The following is a 25,530-nucleotide window of genomic DNA, read 5'->3' as shown; positions in this document are numbered from 1 at the left end:
ATAGAATAAGCTAAATCACCACATGCACTTAAGACAAGGCCAGCAGCTTTAGTTTAGAGCTCTTAAAACTATGTACTGATAAAAACGGTGTATATGAACGAAGAGGAGAAAGCGACGAAGTTAGAAAGAGAATTGTGCTCTCACATTCCAAGTGATAGAAGCTGTCAAAGCAATCCTAAACGTAATCATATTGCTATACAGCAACCCTGACCTCTGCAGTCTAGCTGTGGAAAAAAGCATTGGAAATGTTAATTAGAATATTATCTGCACCTGCTCTCGAAGACTCTTTTGGAAAACCAGATTCATACACATTAGAGAAAGAACAGAAAATATCCGACTCTCTTCAACCTTGAGGAGTGCAAAGAGCAAAAGAAAAAAGCACTCTTCTGAGGATAAACAGGTGACAGCACTGCCGTACTCACCATGAAGAGGTTGCGGAAGTTAGCCAGGTCTCCGAAGAAGTCCTCGATGCTGACGGTGTGGGGGTCGAAGGCGAAGTAGCTCCCTAGGCTCTCGTACAGCTTCTGCATGTTCTTGTGCATGGTGGAGAGCTTCTCGTACTGCTCTCGCGAATGCTTGGAGAAGCCGTAAGAAGGATACGGTTAAGGAAGGACAAACGGTGCATTGTGGTAGCTATGTTAAAACACATGAGCTTGTACAGTGATGGATAAACATGGACAAACAAAGCAACTAGCTGCCCTCCAAATCCTTTAACAAAGAGGTCACCTACGAAAAATTGAGAAAAAACACTGCTTCTCTGCAGAGGTCAAGCGAGACAAACAGAGGCATTCAATAACCTCTCTGTCTAAGTTTGGAGTCATTGACGCACTGAGCTATTAGCTCCAGTGCAGGAGTGATAGAGGAGCGTTTCATAGTCTGAGGGACTAACACAGATGCTGGAGGGAATAGCTGATTGCAGTCATTGTTGCATTGTTTCTCCCAACAAGAGTGGGGTCAGCGTGTGCCGAACCCCCGTGAGAGATGCGCTCTGTAATTTAAAGAGCAGATAAAGGCAGGTTCTTTCACTGAATGGCTATTGACAGCTCCTGTCGGGGATGTGCTATATTGCATCTCACGAGGCACACGTGGACCATCCTCTGCCTCGTAAACTGCACACACACATGCAAACAAACAGGTAGCACGTGCCAATAGAGCCTCACTTTCTTTTTGCCGCATGCTAGTAAAGCCGCACGCCGTATGTGGACTGTGATTTAGCTGCATGCATTCAAGCCCCATTTCCAGGCGATTGTGTTTCCTGGATTCATAGCGGTGCGGATGGCCCAGGTTTGCCCTTTTGAAGGAACAGAGAGGCTATATCAAATCCACGTCTGGCATTTTATTCAAGCTATTCATATCAACTGCTCAGATGTGAGTCAGATTGTTTAACAGCCATTATAGGATGCGAGCGCTGTCCAAAAACATCTGTTTGCAACAGGTTGAATGGAACCATCAAACTCTATTCTTCTTCTGTTTTCTGATGAAAATTGAATTGAGAGGGAGGGTTTTGCCTGATCATTAAAGCAGAAGTGTGTCATTTGTCAGTGTTATAATACTTTCTTTTATCCCAGTTTAATATGTAGAGTTGACAATGCTGGTTGAAGCTTATATTGTAAGTACTGTGGCTCTGCGATGCTGTCAAAATATTGTTTGAGTTTGACAATCATGCCCGAGACAGAAACACTATCAGACTATCTGTTTGTACAACCAAAAGCAGATGGGCAGAGTGTTTAGGAAACCTGCATGAAAATTACCATTATTTATTATTACAAATCCATTTGGTGACATTAGAGGCACAAACACATTTCAGCTCGAAAAGAGCTAAATTATGGAGGTTTCATAAAGTGCGGTAAACAAAGGTTGAATTCTTGTTCAACATGCATTTAAAAACTTTTATGCAAAATATTAAGGTGTTTAACAGAATTTGAAAATGAAACGTTATTGCACAATAAGATGCCTAAATTAAATATAAATACATTATTTTTCTGTGACGCTTCTCAATATTTTCCTTAAAAAGTTATAAAGTTTAATTCAACACCAATTTCAAAACGTATGAAATTTTCATAGCAAAATTAAAACACAATTAGAAAAAAAAAGATATAAAAAAAAAGTAAATTACATTGATTGCTGGCGTAATTATCATCCAATCCCCTCTTTAACCCATTTTATAATTCCATCCATCCAACAATTTAAGGGTGCTTTCACACCTGGCCTGTTGTATCGGAACCTGGCTCGTTTCCCCTCTTAGCTCGGTTCGTTTGGGCATATGTGAACACGGCAATCACACTCGGATCCACGCCAAAACAATTGGTCTGAGATTGCCTGAACGAGGTGGTCTCGGCTCGACTGAAAACAAACTCTGGAGTGGTTCGGTTGTAGTGAGAAAGCAATCCGATCCAACGGACCAGGCTATATCCAATGTATGATGGGTAATTACGTAAGTTCCGTGAAAAGCAGTAGATGGTCCCGGCGTCCCAATGTGCATACTATCCACCCTATCTGCCATAAATAGTATTGAAAATGTATAATATCACATAGAATTTAGGATGGATAGTATGCACATTGGGACGCAGGCTTTATCTGTGGGTGAGCACGTCTTCGCCATTCAAATATAATGCTGTCTTATTGCTCTTTATCGTAGTAACTGTTAGGTGCATTTTAAAAATGTTTTCCCGACGAAGTCTGTTCAAAATGATAAAATTAATATGACAGCTACAAAAAAAAACAAAAAAACACAACAATAACAATAAGCCCTCGAAGCTGTTGTCGTTCCATCTTGACGGGTGACAGCTATGAGCGGAATTCTGGAAAATAAACCGTGGAACTTTGACCAATGAGAGGACAGTTTACTCGCATGTGACTTGTATTAACAATTTTGGTCCGTTTAGAAACTTTGCCGTGTGAAAGGGAACCACACCAAGAATAAAAAGCAACATTGTAATAATTTTAATCCCTGTTTCGGAACAAAGCAATCGATCTACAGGTGTGAAAGCACCCTAAAACGCCTTTATATTTATATGTGCAGTATGTGCCTGGAATGGTGTGGTAAAATGAATAAAGAGTAGAATAATTAGAGCGTGAGAAAAATATAAGGGTTAGTGTATACTCTTTTATATTGCTTATATGCTTACACAAACTATACTGTATTCTCACAGTCCCAGCCATTCACTGCGGGAGCCCTAAGAGCCTGAACGGAAACAGTGTTTGAGTCTAAATACCTACAATAGATTCTGAATGTGTGTACGTCTTTGTCCTTGGGGCTGAGTTTTATGACTTCCTGTTTAGTCGAAAAATGAAGCAAAAATCCTCAACAGGTTGTGCAACGTTTTCAAACCCACATACTTTAATATCTTGTATTTGAGCAAGCTCTGCTTAAATGTGGATATAGCAAAATCAAAGCAATAGCGCTTTGAGGTTTGGTCTCGATTGGATACAGAGCCAAAAATACTGCCTGTGCCTGAGAAAAAGTGTTCGAGTATCTGTGGGTGTGTTTGACAACAGCTCATCACAGTCATACGTAGTTCCACTGGACTGGGCCGAGCCCTCACCGGCTATTATTTCCACATCAAAGATTTGTCACATTGACAACGGCTGACATGCACGGTCCAATATCAGTCCCGGCTTCTCCTCCAAAAGCAATTCCTTCAACTCCTCCTCTCGCTTTTTCTTTGCCTCAATCTCTCTCTCTTTTCCGTTACCTCTGTAAGAACTTTCAAAGTACACTCTTCACGCTTCTTTGTCACCCGTGTCACCTCTGCTTCACATGCTGGGGTGGAGAGAAGTTCCTGGATAAAACATTATTCGGTCCCTTCTCCAAAGCAACCACCGTCTGCTGGTTCTCTCTCTGTCTCCTTCTCCAGCTGTCCTCAAAGCACAGAACGAACACAAGTTTCCCCAGCAACATCCCATATTTAACTATACAGAAAGGATAGCATTCCTCTCTTATAGAAATGTGTTCCTTTTTTAGCTTTCCATACAAATAAGCAGTCTCTGCGTGATGTTCTGACAAGACAGCGTTAGAAAAAAATCATTTAAAAACTCCCTTTAACCTCATTACTTGACAAAACTACTTTAATGAAATTCCAACAAAGAAGCCCAGAGAAGAGATTCCGCACATCATCCATTCAGTACATGATAAATGTTTAAAATTCTGTGAGATGGTGTGAAAAACAATTGTCTTACTCTAAAAAATGGCCAGAAAGTGAATTCCAAACACTGCTACCTCTGAAGACTGCCATAAATTACCTTGTTTGTTTACCTGTGTGCTTGTATGAGTGAATAAAATGGTGCATGGCTCCCTTAGGCAAGGCCAAAAAGCCTCCTTAATAAATCTCTCCTAACCCACTTCCATTAATGTTTATTTAATGCTTTTCTATGTGCCTCCTGGCTCTATGCTGAAAGGCAGCAACTACGCTTTTAGTGTGGATTGACTTTCCCCCTCAAGCCCCACAGCCAAACTACATGCATCCCGCCTCGGCTCCGAGTGGAAGGTGGCTGCACTCTCGCCAGGCTGACAACAGGGACCGCATTCACGGCTTTAGAGCACTCGTCCAGGGAGAATAGGGCAGAAAAGCATCTTTTTTTTTGGTGGTCTATAGGCAAATAATGGCTTGCCATCTGGAGATGGAGGAATGAAAAGATATTTCCAATCGTAATGTGGCAGTTGTTGGTGTTCGGAAATAGCACAGACAGAGAATAGCCCTGCAGTGTATGAGAGGATCTCTGTTTGCCAGATGTATTGATCTACTGAAAGTGGAATACACTGTTGCACAAATTTAAGGAATAGTTTACAAAAAAAAAATAAATAAATAAAAACTCATTATTTACTCATCCTCATGTTGTCCCTATCCTTTATTCTGTGGAACACAAAAATGTCTGAAGGACAGTGAGATATAAATAAAAAATATAAATATAATATAAAATATACAAAATATAAGGCCAGTTTTACTAACAGCTTGCGCCACCGCAAACTGTCTTTTTGGCGTTAAAAGAGTACTGTCAGGTTTCACGCAGTGATGAAAGAGTTGAAAAGGCGTGGACACAGGTTTTGTGCCTGATCTTATTGAATATGCATTTCTAGGAGTTTCCCTTTCAGATGCAAAATTTATGAGAGGAGAGTATTCAAATGAATTGCGCAACGCGTTTTACTAACGTTTGCGCTCGACAAATTACTGGTATTTGCACCATTATTTAACGGCCAAATAAAGCATGTCTTAAACTATTTTGCGCTTGAAATGGCTGCAATTATTATTATTATTGTTGCTAGGAGGAGGCACCACGGAGAACAGAGAGTGCGTGGTAGAAGGGAGAGGATTTTTTCCACACGTATTCATTTATTTTGAATGCCAGAAGAACACATTATCCGAACATATCATTTGCCAAGACGTGTTATTTTTAATTTGCTTCAGGAAATAAAAGAAAACTTGGAACCCTCAACTAGGAGTCACGCAATACCAGGTCTATCAAAACTTCTAGCAAACCTTCATTTTTTGTCCTCCGGGTCTTCTCAACGTACTGTGGCTTCTTTATTTCTTTATTCTTTATTTGCGACTACGCTAATTTGCGCTGCAATTGGTAAATTGCGTTGGTCGATATGTAATTAAGATGTTGCGTTTGTGTTCTTTAATTTGCGCATTGCTAGTAAATCACCCGTAGATATTTCCCCTCCCATCGGCGCGGTTTTGGAATTGCACTCTCACGCTAATTTGCCCTGTTTAGTAAAACTGTCCCATAATGTTAAAAATTCACTGAAGTTATACAATATTATATAAAGCTATTCCAATATTGATATTCTAATCAAACCTGCCTTGAAGTTCAGCAAAAAATAAAAAAAGTTATATGCCATATGATATGTTTTGTGTTCAGAAGCGACCAAAATATGGTAAATAAACATTGAGAGAATTTTCCTTTTTTAGTAAACTACTCCTTTAAATCATTGAATGGCACTTACTGTGTACTTGCATCATTCGTGACAATGAAAATGAACAGTGCCTCCCTGACTGAAGGACAAGGTGTTCAGTAGATTATGCAGTAAAAAATAAAGCTCCGCCTCATTAACATTCATCACCACTAAACAATCTGAGTGCCAAATAATGACACTTCCCTTCAGGCAAACATGAATAAAAATAATAGAAGCCCATTCCACATGAACCCGAAGAAGAGTTTTATCTGTAGCATGAAAATATTGGAGAAAGAGGAGAAAAAAAAAAGTTGAGTTCACTGTAAACCATGAAAATGATTTGAATTGTACCAAATTGAATGTCACAGTTCTCTAAATTCTTTGAGCTTTTCTGGACAGCATCCAAAGTAATTAACACAACACCTTGGATGGGGATCAACAGAATGCCACCGACAGGCTTTCCACCACACGCCTTTCCAGCACGCTACCATCACAGTCCTGTCTGCTCTTAAAAGCTGCCAACACAGCCACAACTGTCAGATTGTATCTCTGCCGCCTCTTCCACGTGTAATTATGCCGTATTGTGCAGCTGTACAAGCAATCAAGCGTCTGAACTCAATCAAAAACTTCACTCAGACCCTGTTAGGGTACCTCTGGAAAATTTGGAGAGCACGCTACTGATTAATGGTCTATTATTGACAGAAACTCGAGCCTAGCATGCTGTGATTTGAAGAGTAATGAGAACAGCCATGGCTGAAACAAATTTTTTAAAAGGGGAAAAGTAGGTAATTGCTCAGGCAGTAATGAAGGTGATGAGCGTTGAGATTTTGATGACTCATTTTGTGTGGCTGTGGAATATTTGAGCAGAAAGGAAAAGAATGGGACACATTTCTGCTGATTCACTCATTCTGAATTGTACACAAGATAGGGAGGCACATTGATTATTCTCTCTGAAATTGAAATGAAATTGAGGCCTTTGTGCAACGGTGTAGACAGACGACTGCTTGTCTAAGCTAATGTCACATTCGCTTCATGGCCAGATATGTTAAGAAGCATTTCGAGTTGTGCTGGGTAGCTTTTTAGATTTATCTGACAAAAGCAATATTACATAGGAAAGGGGACTTCAAACTCAAAAGGACTATATGAAAATAAGATGATCTCGTATTAAGTAACCCCTTCCTAAAATGTATACAACTATGATCTTATTTATTTATTTACCCCCTTCCTAAAATATATACAACTATTATTCTTATTTATCACCCTTCCTAAAATATATACAACTATTATTATATTTATTTATTCTTTCTTTCTTTCTTTCCTCCTTCAAAAATAAAAATAAAAATTCTGACATCACTTACTCATCCTATTGTCATTCCAAACTGGTATGAATTTTTTTATTCTCTGGATCATAAAATAAGTTTTGAATCATGTCTAAATGTTTTATTTATTTTTTTCTCCATTCATTCATATAAACAAAATATGAAAGCATATTTGGCTACATTTTATTTTATAAAAAAAGATATAAAAAAATACAGTGTTGATTTAAATATCAAATATTTGTATAAATAAACATTTTAAGTACATTTAATATTTCAATTTGTATTTTCATGTCTTAAGCTATAAATCTTGTACTGAAGTAAACTATCTGGGAAATATTTACTTTCTAGTTGACAGCGAATATCTTAAAATTATTAAGCAGAAAGCTTAATGCCTTAAACAAAAAGTCAAGCAAGCCTTAAAATACATATTTTAATGTTCTACAGACCCCATTGCAGCCCCTCAGTCTGAAAACCCCTGGCAGCCTACTGTACATTCGTACACCCAGTTAGAATACTGTCGTCACACTTGTTTATAACCAAAATGAATGTTAACGTATTCTGCGTGGCAGTACACACCTACAAGTGAGAGCTCACACAGGCCCGCAGACAGACACGAAACAAATGGTAATGAGGTATTTTAACATCCACACCTTCATTGGCACTCAGACTCTCTCAGTTCTCTTATCAGTGAGTGGAGCTGACAGCTGAGAGTGAATTGTGCATGCAGATCAGATGTGTTGCATCAGCGCAAGTCTCCTCCTGCAGGCTGTGTGTTCTACACTGCCGCATTAACCTACAGAGCTAGGGGTCTAATTTCACCTCCACACACAGGCTAGTAATTAAAGCCTCAGCCCCCAGCAATAATCGGGATGTGATGTGTCGATGGTAACGGCGAGGCGGCTGTAGGATATCATACCGAATCAGACAATCTAAGATTTGGTCAGAACCGAGTTGAGGCACGAGGAGTCACAAAAATTCCACAGAGGCCCCTGACAACAGGATGTCATAAATCGGACCCCAGCCTCTCTGAAGCAAGCCTAAACCTAAGCCCCTGTCACAGAACAGTTTTCAACATTAACACAAAAGAACACATTAACAAGTCCAATTTTGGGGCAAGTTATCAAGAATAATGGTCAAAAGAGATGCACAGCGTGACCGCCACATGGAAACATGTGACAGTGATCACAAGCTTCAAATTGACTTCCTCCACTAAAGACAAAGAACAGACAGACTAAAATTCCTTACAGACATTTTAATCTCTGGTCTCCTTACGTCCACATCGGGACCTCTTGTCACATCACGCTCACTGTCACATCAGCGCGGAGAGGCCCTCTCTTCCTCTTCATTTGAAAAATTAAAAGCAGGATTCAGAGTCAATTTCGCTGTCAATTTATTCTGCATCTCTGCAAATGAAATATTTATGGATCTGGGAGATGGGTCTCGGATGCTTCTCGCGCCAGTATCCAGATGCATGTGAAGTGGAGCTTGTGGAGAGCTGTCCAAACAATCATCAAAACTGCAGAATGGAGCAAACAGCGAGTATGAGGTGCAAGCCAAAGTGAAAAACAGAAGAAAATCAAGGGATTTCAGCATCCCATGCCTACAGGTGAACTAACTAATGATTAGATACACTAACACAGCAAAGCCATCAGAGGAAGTGTGAAGTTTTAAGACATGGGATTTTTTATTCTGACTAAAGCAGCATGCTCCAGAACATCATATACAGTATGTACATGTAATGTGCCTCAGCGAAGGTCATCTTTCATAGCAATGCTGTTGGCTCTGCTGACCTGATCTGACCTTGAACCTGATGGGTTCAACATGCTCTGTTTTTCACATCGGTGTCCTGTCACATTAAAAGGTATCCAGCTAAGGTTTTGAAGGATGAGCAAATTAAAATTAATTATATATGTAATAGGACAAATTTAATTTAATGGTGAACAAAAAGGAAAAGCACTTAAAGTGAGGGTGTAGGGATTCATTGGATTCATATAATACCTTGATAACTTACAGTAGCATTAAAATAAATGTTTAACTGTTAGAACTGCTGTGGTAAATGAAATGTCTGCATCAAATATTGCCCATTTGAAAATATATTTCAATTGCTTGCCGTTTCTCCATTTGGCAATTGGTAAAAATTAAACATAAAAGAGAATATGTATGCACTATTTTAAGTCCTTGGGAGTACAACAGCAAAAATAAATAAAAATACTACTACAATAACTGTCATACACCCAAGGACTTGCATTGAGAAATTCTAATTTTATTTATTTTGCTCAAAATTTACTCAGAATAATAACTGCTACTGAATCACAAGGGCATGACATGATTTAAAAGTTTGGGGTCGCTAAGATTTTTAAATGTTTTTAAAATAAGTCTTACATAATTTTTGAAATATCATTTTTATAACATTATAAATGTGTTTTGTTAATTTTGATCATTTCAATGCATCCTTGCTGAATTAAAAATAAATAGTGATTTCAAATTTTTGAACAGCACTGTACATTAATATGTATGACTTTCTTGTCCACTGTACATGTACTTGACTAACAACCATTTGGAAATGTCCTTCACAAAGTGATACAACTGATTACTTCCATTTAAAACAACCCTTTCTTTGGTGTCCTTCAAAGGCACAACTAATGAGTTCTAATCCAAATCTGTAATAGGTGCTATTTTACGGACTGTGTGACTGAAATTTATCCTACAGCCGTGCGCCTGATAGTATCCCTCAGGCAAGATGTTGCTTATGCTATAGGTGCCTCCTCTCAGTGTATCGCTCAGCATGCCTTCACCTGCTAGTAATTAAGTTTATCACTCCTAACAAACTGCTCTGTGATTACACGAATTACACAATTGCTTTCAGCGATTGCTATCATACAGCTGCTGAAATGAGAACAATTGCAGGCTTCTTCATTTTAATTGAAAACCACATCGGCAGACAGCAGGCTGCTTTGAGAGAGAGAGAGAGATACTAATAATGTGAGATAAATCACTGAGACAGAAGGGAAAAAGACAGAAGAAGGGGAAATCTGTGGATTTAAGCGTTTTAATGGTGGCGCAAGCTTGCCTAGCTGGTTAAAAGCAGTGGTCTAATAAGGTATACCCCCCATTTTACCTTTCTATCAGTGATGGTGGTTCAAATGAGCGTGAGAGTGGTTCTCAGGAGGGTGGTTAATATATTTCCCGAGCATGCCTGTAATCAAGACTAGTAGGATTGTTCTGATGGAGTCCCTGCTGAGCTGACTTTGAAGTACGCCTCCAGACGACTAAGTGTTTTAAATGTCAATAGAATTGGAGGTTCTCTTTTTTTTTTCAGTGCCAGAGAGCTGCCGAGAGACACGAGTACAAATGGAAATGTGGATTGCACCTAGGCATCATCTGTCTGACAGCTGCTTTCAATATCAAAAAACAAGCCTTTCACAAGCCACAGAGTTTACACACAAATAGCAACTCCTTTTAAATACAAGACAGAGAGGGAAAAAAAGCAACTTTTCAGTGGTAAAATGCTTTGGATGATGGATATGTAACTGGCTGGACACACTTGACTATTGTGTCCTTTACAATAACGAAACGTCTAGAGAAGCTCAATTACTTTGGCTCTTGAGATGTGCATGTCGAGAAGGTAGGTTGACAGGCTACCTACTTCCCACTGTGCAACCTTTTATGAAATCGATGCCGCAGCTAAATGTAGCTTCCCTCCTAATTGTAGCCCCGTTGACCGAACAGAGAAAAACACCCACAAACAGATAAATCCATCCACTTACCATAACTGTATTCTTCGTCGCCGACTGACAGCGGTAGTATCAGCTACATTAGACTATTTCTCCCTGAAATAAAAACTTCAAGAGCTACTCGAGCATCTTGGTGCTAACGAATCGTCTCTCATTACGCTCATCCAGAGTGCTATGGATCAGCTAAAACCTCTATCTGACAAGGCAGTGTCTCAGTGGTGAAAAGGCTTGACACAACCTTGACATGTTCAATGCCTGCACTTTGATTAAGGCCAGGGAAAAGAGTGAAAAATCCATAAATATATCATCAAGCCCCTGCAGGGAGAGCCATGGTGCACGCCGGCAAGCCTGATGCCTGCCCAGTAAACAGACATTTGAAAAATCCTGTCTTCAACCTGCACAAAAGAACACTCACGTCTATTCTCCAAACACAAATCTCAGAGAGATGCTTCAAGCGCTTTCAAAGGATCGAAAATGATAGCAGTAGTCCACAAACACGCAGACTTTCACCACATTTATTTATATAACTAAGAGGTCTGCGAGCCACGTAAATACTGAGGGGTTTAAAAGAAGAGACACAAAAAGATATGAAAGTCGACACGTTTTGTCCGCAGAGATCATTAGGAATAAATGAGATTGATTGGATGTGCAGACTGGAGCTACTCTGGGTTGTTTACACAGGAAGAGCCGCTCCAGATGCCACCAGCATTAATCTAAATGGAGCTTGACACCTTCTGCAGGTGCTGGCGACAGAAATGAGCTGTAGGAAGAAAATAAGCGAACTCCATTTCCATTCGGAGGCGGCCATTTTGTGCACTTGGTGACATTCATTTGCGCAATGAGAGATCTTAGAGTCTCTCCGGCTCCTCTTATTAACATTAACAGCTGCAATTCAGAGCCAAAGCACATTAACCCACTTACTTTCCTAATTACCTTTCCTCTGGTTTTTATTATCTACTTTCCGTCAGACCTGAGAGAGGTTACTTTGAGAGCCTTCCATTCATTACACGGATGCTCTATGAAAGATGCGGAAAAATTTTAAAAATGTATTTATGAGTAAACTCTTCCAAAGATGCTTGAAGGACTGAATGGATTCATTTCAATGTTTTAGCAAAGAAGCATCTCAGTAATGAATCACTTACAGGTTTAGTGGCTTCAATACAAAAGCATTCATAATCAGATGTGATACAGACCTGTATCTAAGGGCAAATTAGTTGCTTATTTCATACGTGACAGGAACTAGTCTGTTATGAATAGAGATTGGGGAAAAATGAAGATGAAGAGATAAATGGTACTTGCTTTTTTTTACGCTGTCTATTTATATATATAGATATTTTATGTTATAAAAGATAAGTGCTTTAATGCCGCAATCTGGACCTCTCCAGTAGAAACATCTAAAATCCCAAACCAGACGGGTTCATTTCTTCAGTTCCTTTAGCAGACTGCATTAACTTCCGCAAATCCCTGTGAATGCCAGAGCACTCGTTCATTCTGCTTGTGTCATTTATTATGGCAAAATAAGAGAAGATATGAACTGAGGAAAAAGCTTTGCTCTTTGGCTAATCGTAATTAGGTGCTTAATTGTCTACATCATATGCATTCTCTTGGTTGTGACTAGTAAACATACAAAGAAAATGGCTTCTTTCCATGAATAAATCAGCCACCAGTTTGGCCAGTGTTGCAATAAAACTATATGTCATGACTCATGATGATATACTGTAATATAATGCACTCTCAGAAGAAAAAAAAACTGTTCAAATATTGTACCTTTAGGGGTACAACAACTTGTCGCTGCGGCAGTACTACCCTAAAAGGGGCATATTTGTACATTATTTACCATTACAAGGTCACAGTAGTATCTTAAGGGTATATATTACTATTCTAAGGTATAGTACTAACATGTACCATTTAGAGGTATATAAGGTGCGAAGTTGTTCCTTTATGGGTATTGCCCCAGTGACAAATTGCACTGTCAGAAAAAAAAGTGGGGCTGACACTGGGGCAGTATCCTCAAAGGGACACTTTTGTACCTTCTTTAGCCCTAAAGGGTGCATATTAGTACCTTAGAATAGTAATATGAACCCTTAAGGCAGTAATATGTACGCTTATGGTACAATTATAAATACTTTAGGGGTGAAAACAGAGCAAAGGTGTCCCCTTGAGGGTACTGCCCCAGTGACAAGCTGTGGTACCCTCTTCAAGGTACAATTTTTTATTTTTTTCCCTGACGGTGTGAATCACCATTAAAGTAACAAAAAATGTGAAAAATACATTTAAATGTAAATAGTACAGTAACTCAAATTAAATATCAAATGTAATAATATTTGAAATTATTTAATTTTAATTTAATATATGCAGCAGTTAGATGTTTTTGATGTAAAGAAGAAAAAAAAACTTACATACCCAAAGTTTTGATATTAGTTTAAATAGCATGATAATCCTATAAATACGCATTCATTTTTACCTTTAATTAGATTTCCGGGTGAGGTGAGCTGGAACACCAGAGAACCATTGAACAGAAACGATCCCACAAGGAACTGATAATGTCTCATCAGCTGGTATGTGTGTATACGTGCACAGGCCTGCTTGATTAGCTCATATATATCCTCACCAGGAGGATCCCGAGCCAGGCCTCACGCTGCCACGCGAGATTAGCCATAACTGCTGTTTTATGTCTGCTCTTCAATTTTCAAAATCCAATTTAAAAAAAGGGAGGGGAGGTGTGGGCCTCAAACGATCACACGCCCCAATATGAGGCCTATATTTGGAACAATCATTTGGAATTAGTACCGACAATGATTGGAAGCTTATCAAATAATACTGACCGGGAACTTTGCTGCTGTTTTAGTACTTTGCATTCCTTATTCGTATGCAAATTGCGACGCTTACCATTGTGTCTTTTATCGTTAGCTAGCAAAGCAGAGCCTGTGTTATAATTGCTGCAATGTTTCATGAAGTAAATTTGGAAAATGAAAGTGTTGTTGCATTCTCAGGAGAGCAGCAGCTGAACCTGTGGCACCGCAGCAGTTGAAAGCGTCCCTCTGAGAATGCTCACCGTCTTTACTTTCTCTTTCATTCTGAAGCGTAAGAAAGAGTTAACAATCCACTTTAAGACATAGTCAAAGTGAATAAGGGAATAAGAGGCAGAGAAAATCGTATCTCCTTACATCCCCTCTGTCTCGATGAAAAGCTAGGCACTAGACAGATATGGTGTTAGAGCAAATCTCTGAGATATACTTTTAGTGCAAATTGTAACTTGGAACTGACAAGCTTCTTCCTGTGATCTCCCTGAACTGCTGTGAGTGGCAAGTACGTGGCAGAAACCGCATGGCCCTTTATTCCCCGAATAAGTGCTGCCATATTCTTATACGTTGACTTACGTAACACAATTTTTCAGTTTGCAATGCAAAGAAATTAATTCTACTACATGAAATAAAACTTTTATTTGTGTTTTAATCAAAAGGCACCTAAAAAAAGCATAATCTAAGCTAAAATCCTCAAACATGGGAAAGAAAAGGCATTTGAATATTCTCATAGACGAAAAAAAGAGACTATCACATTAGATAGTGGTGAAGATACTCTTCACTGATGGAAGCTAAGCAGATATTGTAAAGGGATTAAGTTATCAAAGAGGATCAAGCTGGTTGATAAGTGAGACATACTGGCAAATATGCAAGATTGATAAAGAGACACAATGATAGCATTGTTACCACTGTGCAGATATCTCTCTCACACACACACACACACACACACACACACACACACTCACACTCGGTTTCTGCTAGAGCTAAGAATTCATGCAAGCGACATATTGCTGTGCCAGGCAACGCAACACCCTTATTAGACGCTATATGGAGACCAGCTGGTGATCTGAATTCTGAAGCACCTCTTAGCAGGTCAGTCCTTTTCCCTACGAGACGAACCAAACAGGACTGAAACAGATGCTCAACCTGTACACAGACTAATGTAATTTATAATTGGAGAAGTGACACAAAAATGAACAACAGAGGAAGAAGAAAAAAAGAAAGAAAAAAAATACACACTTTGTAGTGAGTGAGAGGCAAATAGGCTCTGACAGAGCAGCATGTGTGGCAATTACAGCTCAGTGGTAGATGAGACCGGATGGAGCGATTTCCTACAGCACTGTGGCCTTCACAAAGTTGCCATTAGAGGCTCTGCTGGGGTACTCTGTCTTCTGGTATTACTGTCTCTCTCGAGTCAAATCTACCTCTCTATCATTAAGAACAAAAATAAAAATCTGGGTATTCAACCATTAAAAGGCAAAAGTATAAAATGGTTAATGTGACAAAGAAACTTCCAGGTCATATCGTACCCCAAAATGAAAAAAAAAATGTATACACTCTTAAAAATAAAGGTTCTTTGTTGGCATCAATGGTTCTATGAAGAACCTTGAACATCCATGGAACCTTTCAAATGTAGAAAACTTTCTTTATGGTCGAAAAAGGTTCGATTTTTAAAATGTTCTTCAAAATTGTTCTTTTAAGAACTGCTCACTGAAAGGTTCTGTGGAGAACAAAAAATGGTTCTTCTATGGCATCACTGCAAAAACACCCTTTTGGAACCTTTATTTTTATGAGTGGATTTTGCATAACTAATTGACGAGAGAAAGAAACACAACCAAATTTTACGGCATTACTAAATGCAGAAAAATTAAGTCATATTCTAGGGGAAAACTCCAGCATGATTAAAACAGCAGCAAAATATGTATCAGCCTGTCACAAACTAAAGAGAGTCAGCCAGTGGTCAAAACTAAACTTTTACTTACTTATTTCTTACATCTACACATGTTGTACAGAGTTTTATTTTCTTCTTCTTCCTTAAGACAATATCTTAACTATTTTCTTATTTCTTGTTTATTTAAAAAATATATTCATGTTAGGGCTGCACGATAAATATCGCACGATATTTAATGCGCATCTCATCAGTAAAGCCGGTTCTGTAATCAGCGGTAAATCTCTACACGTGCGTGCTTTCACTTGGAGCAGCATTTACTACACAGAGCCATTGTTCACAGACAAGGTGCGCAAAACATGCGCAAAATATGATTGTGGTTTTGCGGAGCTTGTCTGTGAACAACGGCTCTGTGTAGTTAATGCTGCTCCACGTGAAAGCACGCACGTGTAGAGATTTACCGCTGATTACAGAACCGGCTTTACTGATGAGATGCGCATTAAATATCATGCGATATTTATCGTCCAGCCCTAATTCATGTAATTATCTACTTAATGATTTATTCTTGTATTGTGTATATATTATATAATAATTATTTGTTCTTTGTTCATGCAATAGCCAATGCTTTGGCAATGTAGTGCAAGTCATGCCAATAAAGCTCACTTAAATTTAATTGATTTGAATTGAAGTGAATTGAATTGAGTGAGAGAGATAGACCGAGAGAATCTTAAGGAAACAGTGATGATCGCTATGAATTTAAGACATTATTTTCATGACAATTAGACATATTAGACATTCTAAAATTCTTATTAAATTAAGCAATTATTTAATTTGATTTAATTGTTTTTTTTATTTAATTAGTGTAACGTTTTTTTTCGGGATGAAATATAATCCAGACATTTCTTGAGGATATTTTTCCCCAGTTTTTGTGAAATTCACCCAACATGCTGTTAAATCTTCCCTGTGTATGTAATACTGAAGAGTGCAATAGAGTTTTTGCAATACATGCACAACATCAAACAAGATTTTATTCTGTATTATTAAAACATTTGATTCCCTGCTCACCTACAACTGTGCAATCACGTGACCACAGACACACAGAGAAGCTCATTAAAAACACAGATACAGTATTTAATAGATAACAGCTTCTAGACTGTAAACGATGTATGTGGGGTCACAGAGAGAGAAAGCAGATGAAACTCGGGGTTGGCTTAAAATATAACAGGTCATGGCTGTAGGTTAATTGCCACAGTGGCAGAGTAACAGGGGCAGGAATGGATGTATGCAGACACTCTAGAGAAGAGAGGGATGATCTGTCTGATGGTTAAGTGCATGGCTGGAATTAAAGATTAGTTGGTCGGATCTGTGGGCAGAGGAGAGGAACACGGTGTCATTTATTAAAGCACTTCCTATGCTCAGCCTTAAGAGGCTATGTCGTCTGCTCACCAAAGTTTGGCACTATCATCCTACTTCTATATTTACACAACATATTCTTACTATCAAAGTTGCTCACTGATGGTCTGCCATTATGCAGACTTCACAGAATGCTGTGAAAGACACTTAAAATCACCATTACAATTTAATTTCATGCAACACACATCTGTTGCTTCATCATATAAACCCAACAAACATCTTTTTGCAAAATGTTTTGCTTTAAAAGTGTACTTGTGCTGCCTTTAAACTATATGGCATTTGATTTGACATTTTGTTATCTCATGCAATAACATTCAGTCACTTTTAAAAGTAACCTACGTGTCCGAATACTTTTTGGGGCCGCTTTGAGAGACATTTTAGGGGCATATGAGGACAGATATAGGAGAAACAGACTGGGTTAAGTGTGTCCCCTGTGCTCTTTCAAACAGTGAGGAAAAAATTAATCAAGGATTTTGGTTAGAACCACGGTTCTCGCACTCAAAATAAACCTAAGTGGGTCCTTACAAGAACAAGCGGAGGTGGACCAGTGACTTCCAGTTGTTGGTTGATATGCGGATGAAAGGGAACGGTGATATAACAACAAGTAGATGATGTATACATTGATAGCATACAAAGTTACCTCAGCTACCATTGTGTCACAGTACAAAAAAGTAATTATAGGAAAGGCTTTCAGCTCAGGACACTATTAAAATGATTAAAGGCCAGATTTTGCACACAAACTAGATGATAATGGATTATTAGTCACCAACAAGGGCATACAAAATGGTAAATAGCAAAGAAAAGAAGGCAAAAGAACAAATATCTTTCTCAGGGCCTCTATAGCATTCAGGAAGGTCAGATGGTGTCTCAGGAAAAACAGCCTGAAACTTTCCTTGTCTTTTTCTCAAACAGTCAAAAGAGCAGCACCCCTGTGGGCAACGCTCTCATGCTTCTCTCTTCCTCCCTTCACATGCCAGTCCCATTTCACAGGCCTCTCTAGATCTGCCCAGCCACACACACACACACACACACACACACCCTACCGTCCCCCATCACCTTGCTCTGAGATGAATGAGATCGCCACTGTCCTCAATCATTTTAATCACTACATTGGAAAATGCCTTGTTCATGGTTATCATTTTTGGCCTGCCTTCTGGCGGCTCTCCCCGCATCTCCGTGTGACAGACTCACTCTCGCAAACACGCACATACACACGAGTGACCAAGATAGAAGAGTCACAGCTAACAGATGGTGGAAGATTGGGGGGGAAGATTCCTAATTTTGACTCTTCTGCCCTTTTCGAGGGGGCCTAGTTTGAGAATGTAGGTTCAGCATCTGCTTCCTGCAGCACAGAGGCGATGTGCTGAACGCTAGCAGCCTCTCCAGCGCGATGATGCAAGTGCAGGCCAACAGCACAGCCACCTGAGACACCAGGACTGCACCGCTCTCAATTAAATGAATCATTTATATGGATCAAAAGAGCTTCTTTTGTTCCACATTATCACATAAAGATTTGAGCGGTGTTTGGATGAATGAGTGTGTGTGTTTGGAATGTTGACTCTATGAATTGACTATATTCACTTATGCAAAGTCAAAATATACATATTATTAATAATATTATGAATATATTTGCAGTGTTGGGGAGTAACTTAGTTACATGTAACAACATTACATAATTTAATTACAAAATAAGGTTACACTTTATTTTAAGGTGTCCTTGCTACAGTGTAATTATGCATTTAATTACTGAGTATTATTAATTAAATACATGTACTTACTATATGGTTAGGATTAGGGTTACTTACATGTAATTATGCATAACTAATTGTTATTATAATGGTAAGTCATGTAACGTGTAACAAGGACACCTTAAAATAAAGTGTTACCCAAAATAAATGTAACTGTAAACCATTACAGTTACTGGAAAAAAAATGTGTAATTAAATTAGTTACTTATGAAAATGTTAACGATTACAAAGGTGGTAACATCTGAATATTTTCTGTACAAAATCTAGGATATGCTGAATAATGTTAATTTGTTGCTTTGCCTGTTTTTATTTGACCACTCCAAAATATGAGACACCAATGTTTCAGGAGTTTAGGATACAGAATAGGACACATGCTTATTTGATAACATAACTATTTAATTTCTATTTGAGTTTATGTAAATGCTTTATTTATTATTATTATTTTAAATAACCTTTTTCTAAGGCATTGTTAGATGCCAGTGTTTTCTGTCATAGCTATGCAAAGATTTGATTTCGAAAAACAGTCTTTTTTAAATGTTTGAAATGATTAACAGTTGAAAACATTCATTAGAATTTTAGAAAAGTAATTAAATGTAATCAGTTACATTACTAAAGTATTCAAAATAAGTACACTACTTATAGGGTAACTTGTAATCTGTAACCTATTACATTTCCAAAGTAACCTTCCCAACACTGTATATTTCTAATTTAACTCAACTACAATTTAATAACGGACATTTGTAATAAGATAATTACAAATAAAAAGACAAAATAACAAATAGAGAATAATTACAGGTGTATATCAACTAAAGTCATAGCACAATGCAACATAGTGCATTGGGTAATTGTATTTTAAAGAGTGTGTTTATTTGTTTGTTTATTTATTTTTTTAATTATAATAAAATAATAATGAGTACTTCTAATGCCAATAACGGGAGCAGTCTAGTTTTGTCGGGTTGCATGTGTCCTGTGTGGAAACGGTGTGAGAACCATAGACAGAGAGTGATAGCTGTCACACACTGATGAGTACAAGAGAACAAAGATCATTGCTAACACATCTGAGACGTCAAACGCTTTCCACTTTCTGTCTTTCAGTATCCCCCCCTAAAAAACAATCCTTCCTGATGGCCTACCTGTGTCCTAACCAATAGCGAGGGAGGGTAGCTAAAATCCAGGGGATCAACTGTAAGTCTTCATCACTAAGAGTCAATCCAAGGTCGGCGCTCGGTTCAGGCAGCTGGAGTGTGTCTGTCTCCCGAGCTCCGCTTAAATGACGAGGCTTACCGTCCCTGTGCGAATGTCAGCCTCAATTCAAGACGGCCTGCTGTGTATTCTGCCATGCACTGAAATATCATCAGCCTCCATGAAATATGCGGTCCAGAGCTACAGTAAGCACATTATACAAGTCTTATGGCTATAATTAAGGTCCTATTATCTGCTGTTGTTAGATATGTGAGGAGATTACACTCTTGTTTTGACAGATCCTCACCACCATGGTGCTTACAATGCCGAGAGAGAGTGAGATTAAATGTGCAGTGTTGCTACAGAATGCTATTATTGTTATGCCATTATAACTCTGTTGTTTAAGTGGTATACAATTGTGTGCATCTTTAATGTGCACAAGTAAATGAGCCTTGCAGATCAGGCAGTGTAACTATTAGGCTACCGAATCAAGCCTCAGGCAGTGAGATGAGGTGGGTGCAGCGATTGGGGCAAGTCGATTGAGTGACGGCAGAAACGGCAATGGTCCACTGATCATAGCTATCAACAGAGCAGTAAATCACTACACTAGAAATGTATTCAAAACAATGAGAACAGACAGCTGAGATAATAGTCTGATAATTAGGTCAAAATAATGGGGGGAAAATAATAATATAATAAATATAATATAATATAATCATTTATTTGAAATAATAGAAAATAAATAAATTGTATCCCTCACTTATTATTATTTGGAATTCTTATTTATATTTAATTATCAAACATAGTTTTGTAGATTTTTTTTAACAAAAACAGAAAAAATATATGACAACTGAACAATAAGAGAAGACAGACAGATAGATTGATAGATCTTGTAGAAAAGAAATATCGAATACAAATATAAATTAAATATTATTAAATAAATATGAATTAAATAAATTCAGATTGATTGATTGAAATAACTGGGCTCTTTTTCCCATGCAAAAAAAGTCTGAGACTCTCAGAAGACTTGCAAAAAAAAAAAAAACCCCGGGTGTTCAAAAGATCTCACCTTTTGCCTATGGGACTTAACCGAGAACCTTTTGGACAGCTGAGATAATAGTCTGATAATTAGGTCAAAATAATGGGGGGAAAAATAATAATATAATAAATATAATATAATATAATAATTCATTTGAAATAATAGAAAATAAATAAATTGTATCCCTCACTTATTATTATTTGGAATTCTTATTTATATTTAATTATCAAACATAGTTTTGTAGATTTTTTTTAACAAAAACAGAAAAAATATATGACAACTGAACAATAAGAGAAGACAGACAGATAGATTGATAGATCTTGTAGAAAAGAAATATCGAATACAAATATAAATTAAATATTATTAAATAAATATGAATTAAATAAATTCAGATTGATTGATTGAAATAACTGGGCTCTTTTTCCCATGCAAAAAAAGTCTGAGACTCTCAGAAGACTTGCAAAAAAAAAAAAAACCCCGGGTGTTCAAAAGATCTCACCTTTTGCCTATGGGACTTAACCGAGAACCTTTTGTTTAGATTGACCATTGTAAGCACGAAGTTAACAACAGACCTTTTGAAGAACATAAAGGGAAATTGCAGATGTGAAATATTGAGACCCACAGCATTCATTACTTCCCTCAGATTTAGAGAAACGTGCGAGAAAGCACTCATGAGGATGCTGTTTGGATCTGGGTACGTCTACAGGGTATGGACTATAAATAGTATGCTAAACAGTGTGAAAGACACCGGAGACATCCAAAGAAGTCAACTGTGCTGAACGCTCAGGGAGAGCTGTGTGTTTCTTATTTCTTATCATGCACTCACTTTTCACTGAGGGCAATTTGTTGTGTTTGGGCTTATTTTTAATGAGGTAAAAAAAAGGCCTCACACATTCTCACCTGATAAAAGCATTTCAAGAACACAACACAAATGTTGAACAGAGAGGTTTTTGTTTTCGTCTTCACTGAACACAAAGCTCCAACACTGGTTTTGCAATATCATGGCATCATCATAAAGCAAACATGACTCATTTCTCCGAGATTTCAGGACACATTTGCAAGAATGGGCTCGGCAGCGACGATGTGTCAGTGTGTGCGCGCATCTGTCTGTCGTCCAGAGGCGGTATCGTGCTGCTCGTCCTGTGGAAGCATGCGGTGACAAGACACAGCAGCTCTGAACAACCCCACCGCCCCTCTCTGTGTGATTGATGAGGCTAATTTAGTCAATTAATGAAGAAACCCCTGTTGATTAACATCAGATTGCAGTTTGTAACTGTTAGTGCACCGGTCTGTCAGAAATTCATTTTAATTAGAAGTCACCGCACTGTACTCTTCTATCAGCTACCAGATCTGCTGATCCACATAAGGACATGACTAAGAGCGGATCGCAGTTCCACCATACACTTCATTTCAGCTATTCTCTGAGATTCAAGAGTGCCCACCTGGGCTGGACTTCCTGCTAATGCTGAAATTATACATCATAATTAATTTGAACGTGCAAGATAATTAGCAGGCTGTATTTACATAATGAACCCGCTAATTGGTTCATAACAGGCGAATGCAGTCGATATATCCGGCTAATGGCATGTTTGAGTTCACATATATGAACGGACAGGGAGATGGACGGAAATGCTACAGGGCTAAATCTAATAGAGGACAAATAGAGATGTATGCCAAATTGTTTGCTGTTCTTTCAAGGAAGTTGTTTGGCATTAAGTGAAAATGTTTAGACATTAAAGACCCCAGGAAATCGCTTGATGAGAGTGGTGTTGACGTGATTTGATATTAAAATAAAACGCTTGGGCAAGACATTTTCAAAGATGCATTTATTTTATATTTATTGTTTTCAATAGCCAATAGGGTTCAGTTCCATCACAGCCATGAAGCATGATTTGCTACTTGCTAGTTGGCTGCAACATCTGATTGGATAAAAATCTTTCTACTGCAACAATATCCAGCAATATTCTTGGTCAGTGTTATATATATATGAGTACACTAGCATGTACACTACTATTCAAAAGTTTAGGGTCAGATATACAGTGGGGCAAATAAGTATTTGATACACTGCCGATTTTTCAAGTTTTCCCACTTACAAAGAATGGAGAGATCTGTAATTTTCATTGGCGTGGACTAAGTACACTTCAACTTTCCATTTAAGAAATCACTGAGGCATCAGTTGTTATATAAGTGCCTAACAGTCATTTCTGCTGAGATATTGTGATAACGTTCATTATGGCAGACAGAAATAAAGAGAGGTTTGCACAGCGGAGGCTCTCCTCGGCCATGTTTATCTTTTCTTTATCGTCTACGGAAACACAATCCTTCCATAAAACATGTCCAATACACAGCTCTGATTCTCCTGCATGTCATCTTGTCCTAAAACAAATACATATGCAAACTGAGGTTTCTTTAGAAGAGAATAACACAACAGTATGTTTCCTCTCTTTCACACATCCCAATTTTCATTTGATAAAGTAATTTGGTGACAATGGTGCAATTCAGCAGCGAGGGGCTGGGATTTCCATGAAAACATCAAATGAAAGTGAAATTACGAGCCATGACGGCGAGTGAGTTGAAAAAGCACAGAAGAGCGAGTTGGTGTCTACAGTGGGATTAACACGGAGCAACAAGTGCTGAGTGCTTTGCATCAAACCCACGGGCCCATGACAAATGAGTAGGAGAAGCTCTGCGTCTATTACCCGGCTTTAAGCCAGAGACTTCAGGGGTTATAATGAAGTACCGACTGGAGCAAAAGCAGAAAGTTCTAGAGGATGAGTGCTCTCTGTGGATCCTCACCAAAACCCTCAAGACAACAGGGGCACGCTCTCTGTCTCTATCTCGCTCTTTGTCTGCCTCCCTCTCAGATTGAGTGCATTCAAGTATGCAAACTAGATGTGCTATTTTTCTCTCTTTCTAAGTGACGAAAGTCCAGGGTGGTGGTTTTCCGTTCTAGGACTGCTTCTTTATCCCTCAGGGAGAACAGGGAAACTTTATGTCACTATAAATCAGAGACAGGAGGAGGAGACGGGGCAAACTGAATGGGAAGAAATTGTAACGTTCAAGTGGTTACAGGAACAAAAGCCCCGCCTTTCAGTTAAAAGAACCAATAGTTGTCAGGTTTTATGGCTGATTTGAAATGCTGTAATTGAAATACTGATGAACAGATCTGTCAAGAAGAAATGAATGAAAAATGTCTTTTAAGTTCCTGTATTTGAATTGAGATAGTAAATGCAGTAAATGCCTGATGCAGAATTGCAATTAAGAGCCAACTGAAAAATGAATTCAAATTTATATGACAACATATATTAGACATAATAATAATAAAATATATTTGAATACATAACAGGTGCCAATTTTTCAATTCTTAATTTTGCCAAACCATGGTACATATGAGCTGCAGTTGCACTCCTATTACCCTACACAGAAAACAGCTGCCCGGAGGGTTTACCAAGATGGCTGCCGAGTGAACCGACTTGCCTATAGGGAGTTTGCTGCAAACACAAGACGACAGAGCCATAATTAGCACGGCAGCAAAGAATATAGAGTCAGTTGTTCACCGAATGTGTGTCGCTCATTTACTGAGGCATTTAACTGGCATTACAGGACTAATAACAGAAATGAGAACAGAACCAAATGATCCAGATAAAACACTATAAAGGACACATTTTTATATAAAACATGACTGCCGTTAGACTGTGTCATTAGAGACTAATACGACTGGCTCAGATTCCTTATTTGATGTGTAAAGTCATACTGGCATCGGGCTAACATGTGTTTTTTGATTAATCACGTGCTAGGAGGTCTGAATTCTGACACTGGGAATGCAGCAGATATGAAGTATAATTCAAAAACTGATGGACTGGAAGAAGATAGAGTGGCAAATCCTATCATCTATGACTGGGAAAAGACATTTCTTCAGGAGAACGTGGAGACCACATGCCACTTTGTGAGCCCTTCAGTGGGATCAGCCTTTATGTATTCCTTGTCATCTTTGCGTACACCTAATATGCCAACCATGAAATGGAATGTAGCCTAATACAGATCACCACCCTTTGGGGAGAATTGGACAGTGTTTCACATGTAAATCTATACAGTCCTTCCTATTTTCTGGAGATGGTGTGTTACATACAGCAGAAAGAATGAAAGAGAGAGTCTCGACTGAAGGCTTTCACCTCCACCCGGGGAGTAGTATGCCTGTCAGCCTCAGTCTTAGTGGCCGTGTCAACCCTGAGCTCTGGGTTAATGGACCTGCCAAATCAGCCCCAGTTTTCCCCCTCCTAACGAAACACTGATTGTAGAATTTCCAGAGAATTTGCACACATAATGATAACTCGCATTTCCATGACTGACTGAGACCGAACAACTACGAAAAATCAGGTCAGGCAATCACGAAAATTTGATTTATGAAATACGATAGCAGAAATATGCTCGATCTCTTTCAAAGTGTCATTTTCATTAGAGGAGAGTGCAGAGCTGATATGTGTCTCTGGAGGGTGAGGCCCAGACAA

At 38.5% G+C, this 25,530-nt stretch overlaps 1 protein-coding gene across 1 annotated transcript in view; it reads right to left on the bottom strand.

Annotated features, from left to right (window-relative positions):
• diaph2 (diaphanous-related formin 2) overlaps nucleotides 1-25,530 on the bottom strand; it is a 329,306-nt gene that overhangs the window by 75,472 nt on the left and 228,304 nt on the right. Inside the window, exon 19 of the mRNA XM_016282860.1 lies at nucleotides 423-587. Within this exon, the coding sequence (XP_016138346.1) occupies nucleotides 423-587 (165 nt within the window). The remainder of the gene's footprint in view (nucleotides 1-422; nucleotides 588-25,530) is intronic.

Source organism: Sinocyclocheilus grahami, unplaced genomic scaffold, assembly GCF_001515645.1.
Source record: "Sinocyclocheilus grahami isolate Dianchi unplaced genomic scaffold, SAMN03320097.WGS_v1.1 scaffold167.1, whole genome shotgun sequence".
Lineage (NCBI taxonomy): Eukaryota > Metazoa > Chordata > Actinopteri > Cypriniformes > Cyprinidae > Sinocyclocheilus > Sinocyclocheilus grahami.
Note: the sequence above shows the minus strand (reverse complement) of the source record. Positions and strands in the feature narration are given on the sequence as shown.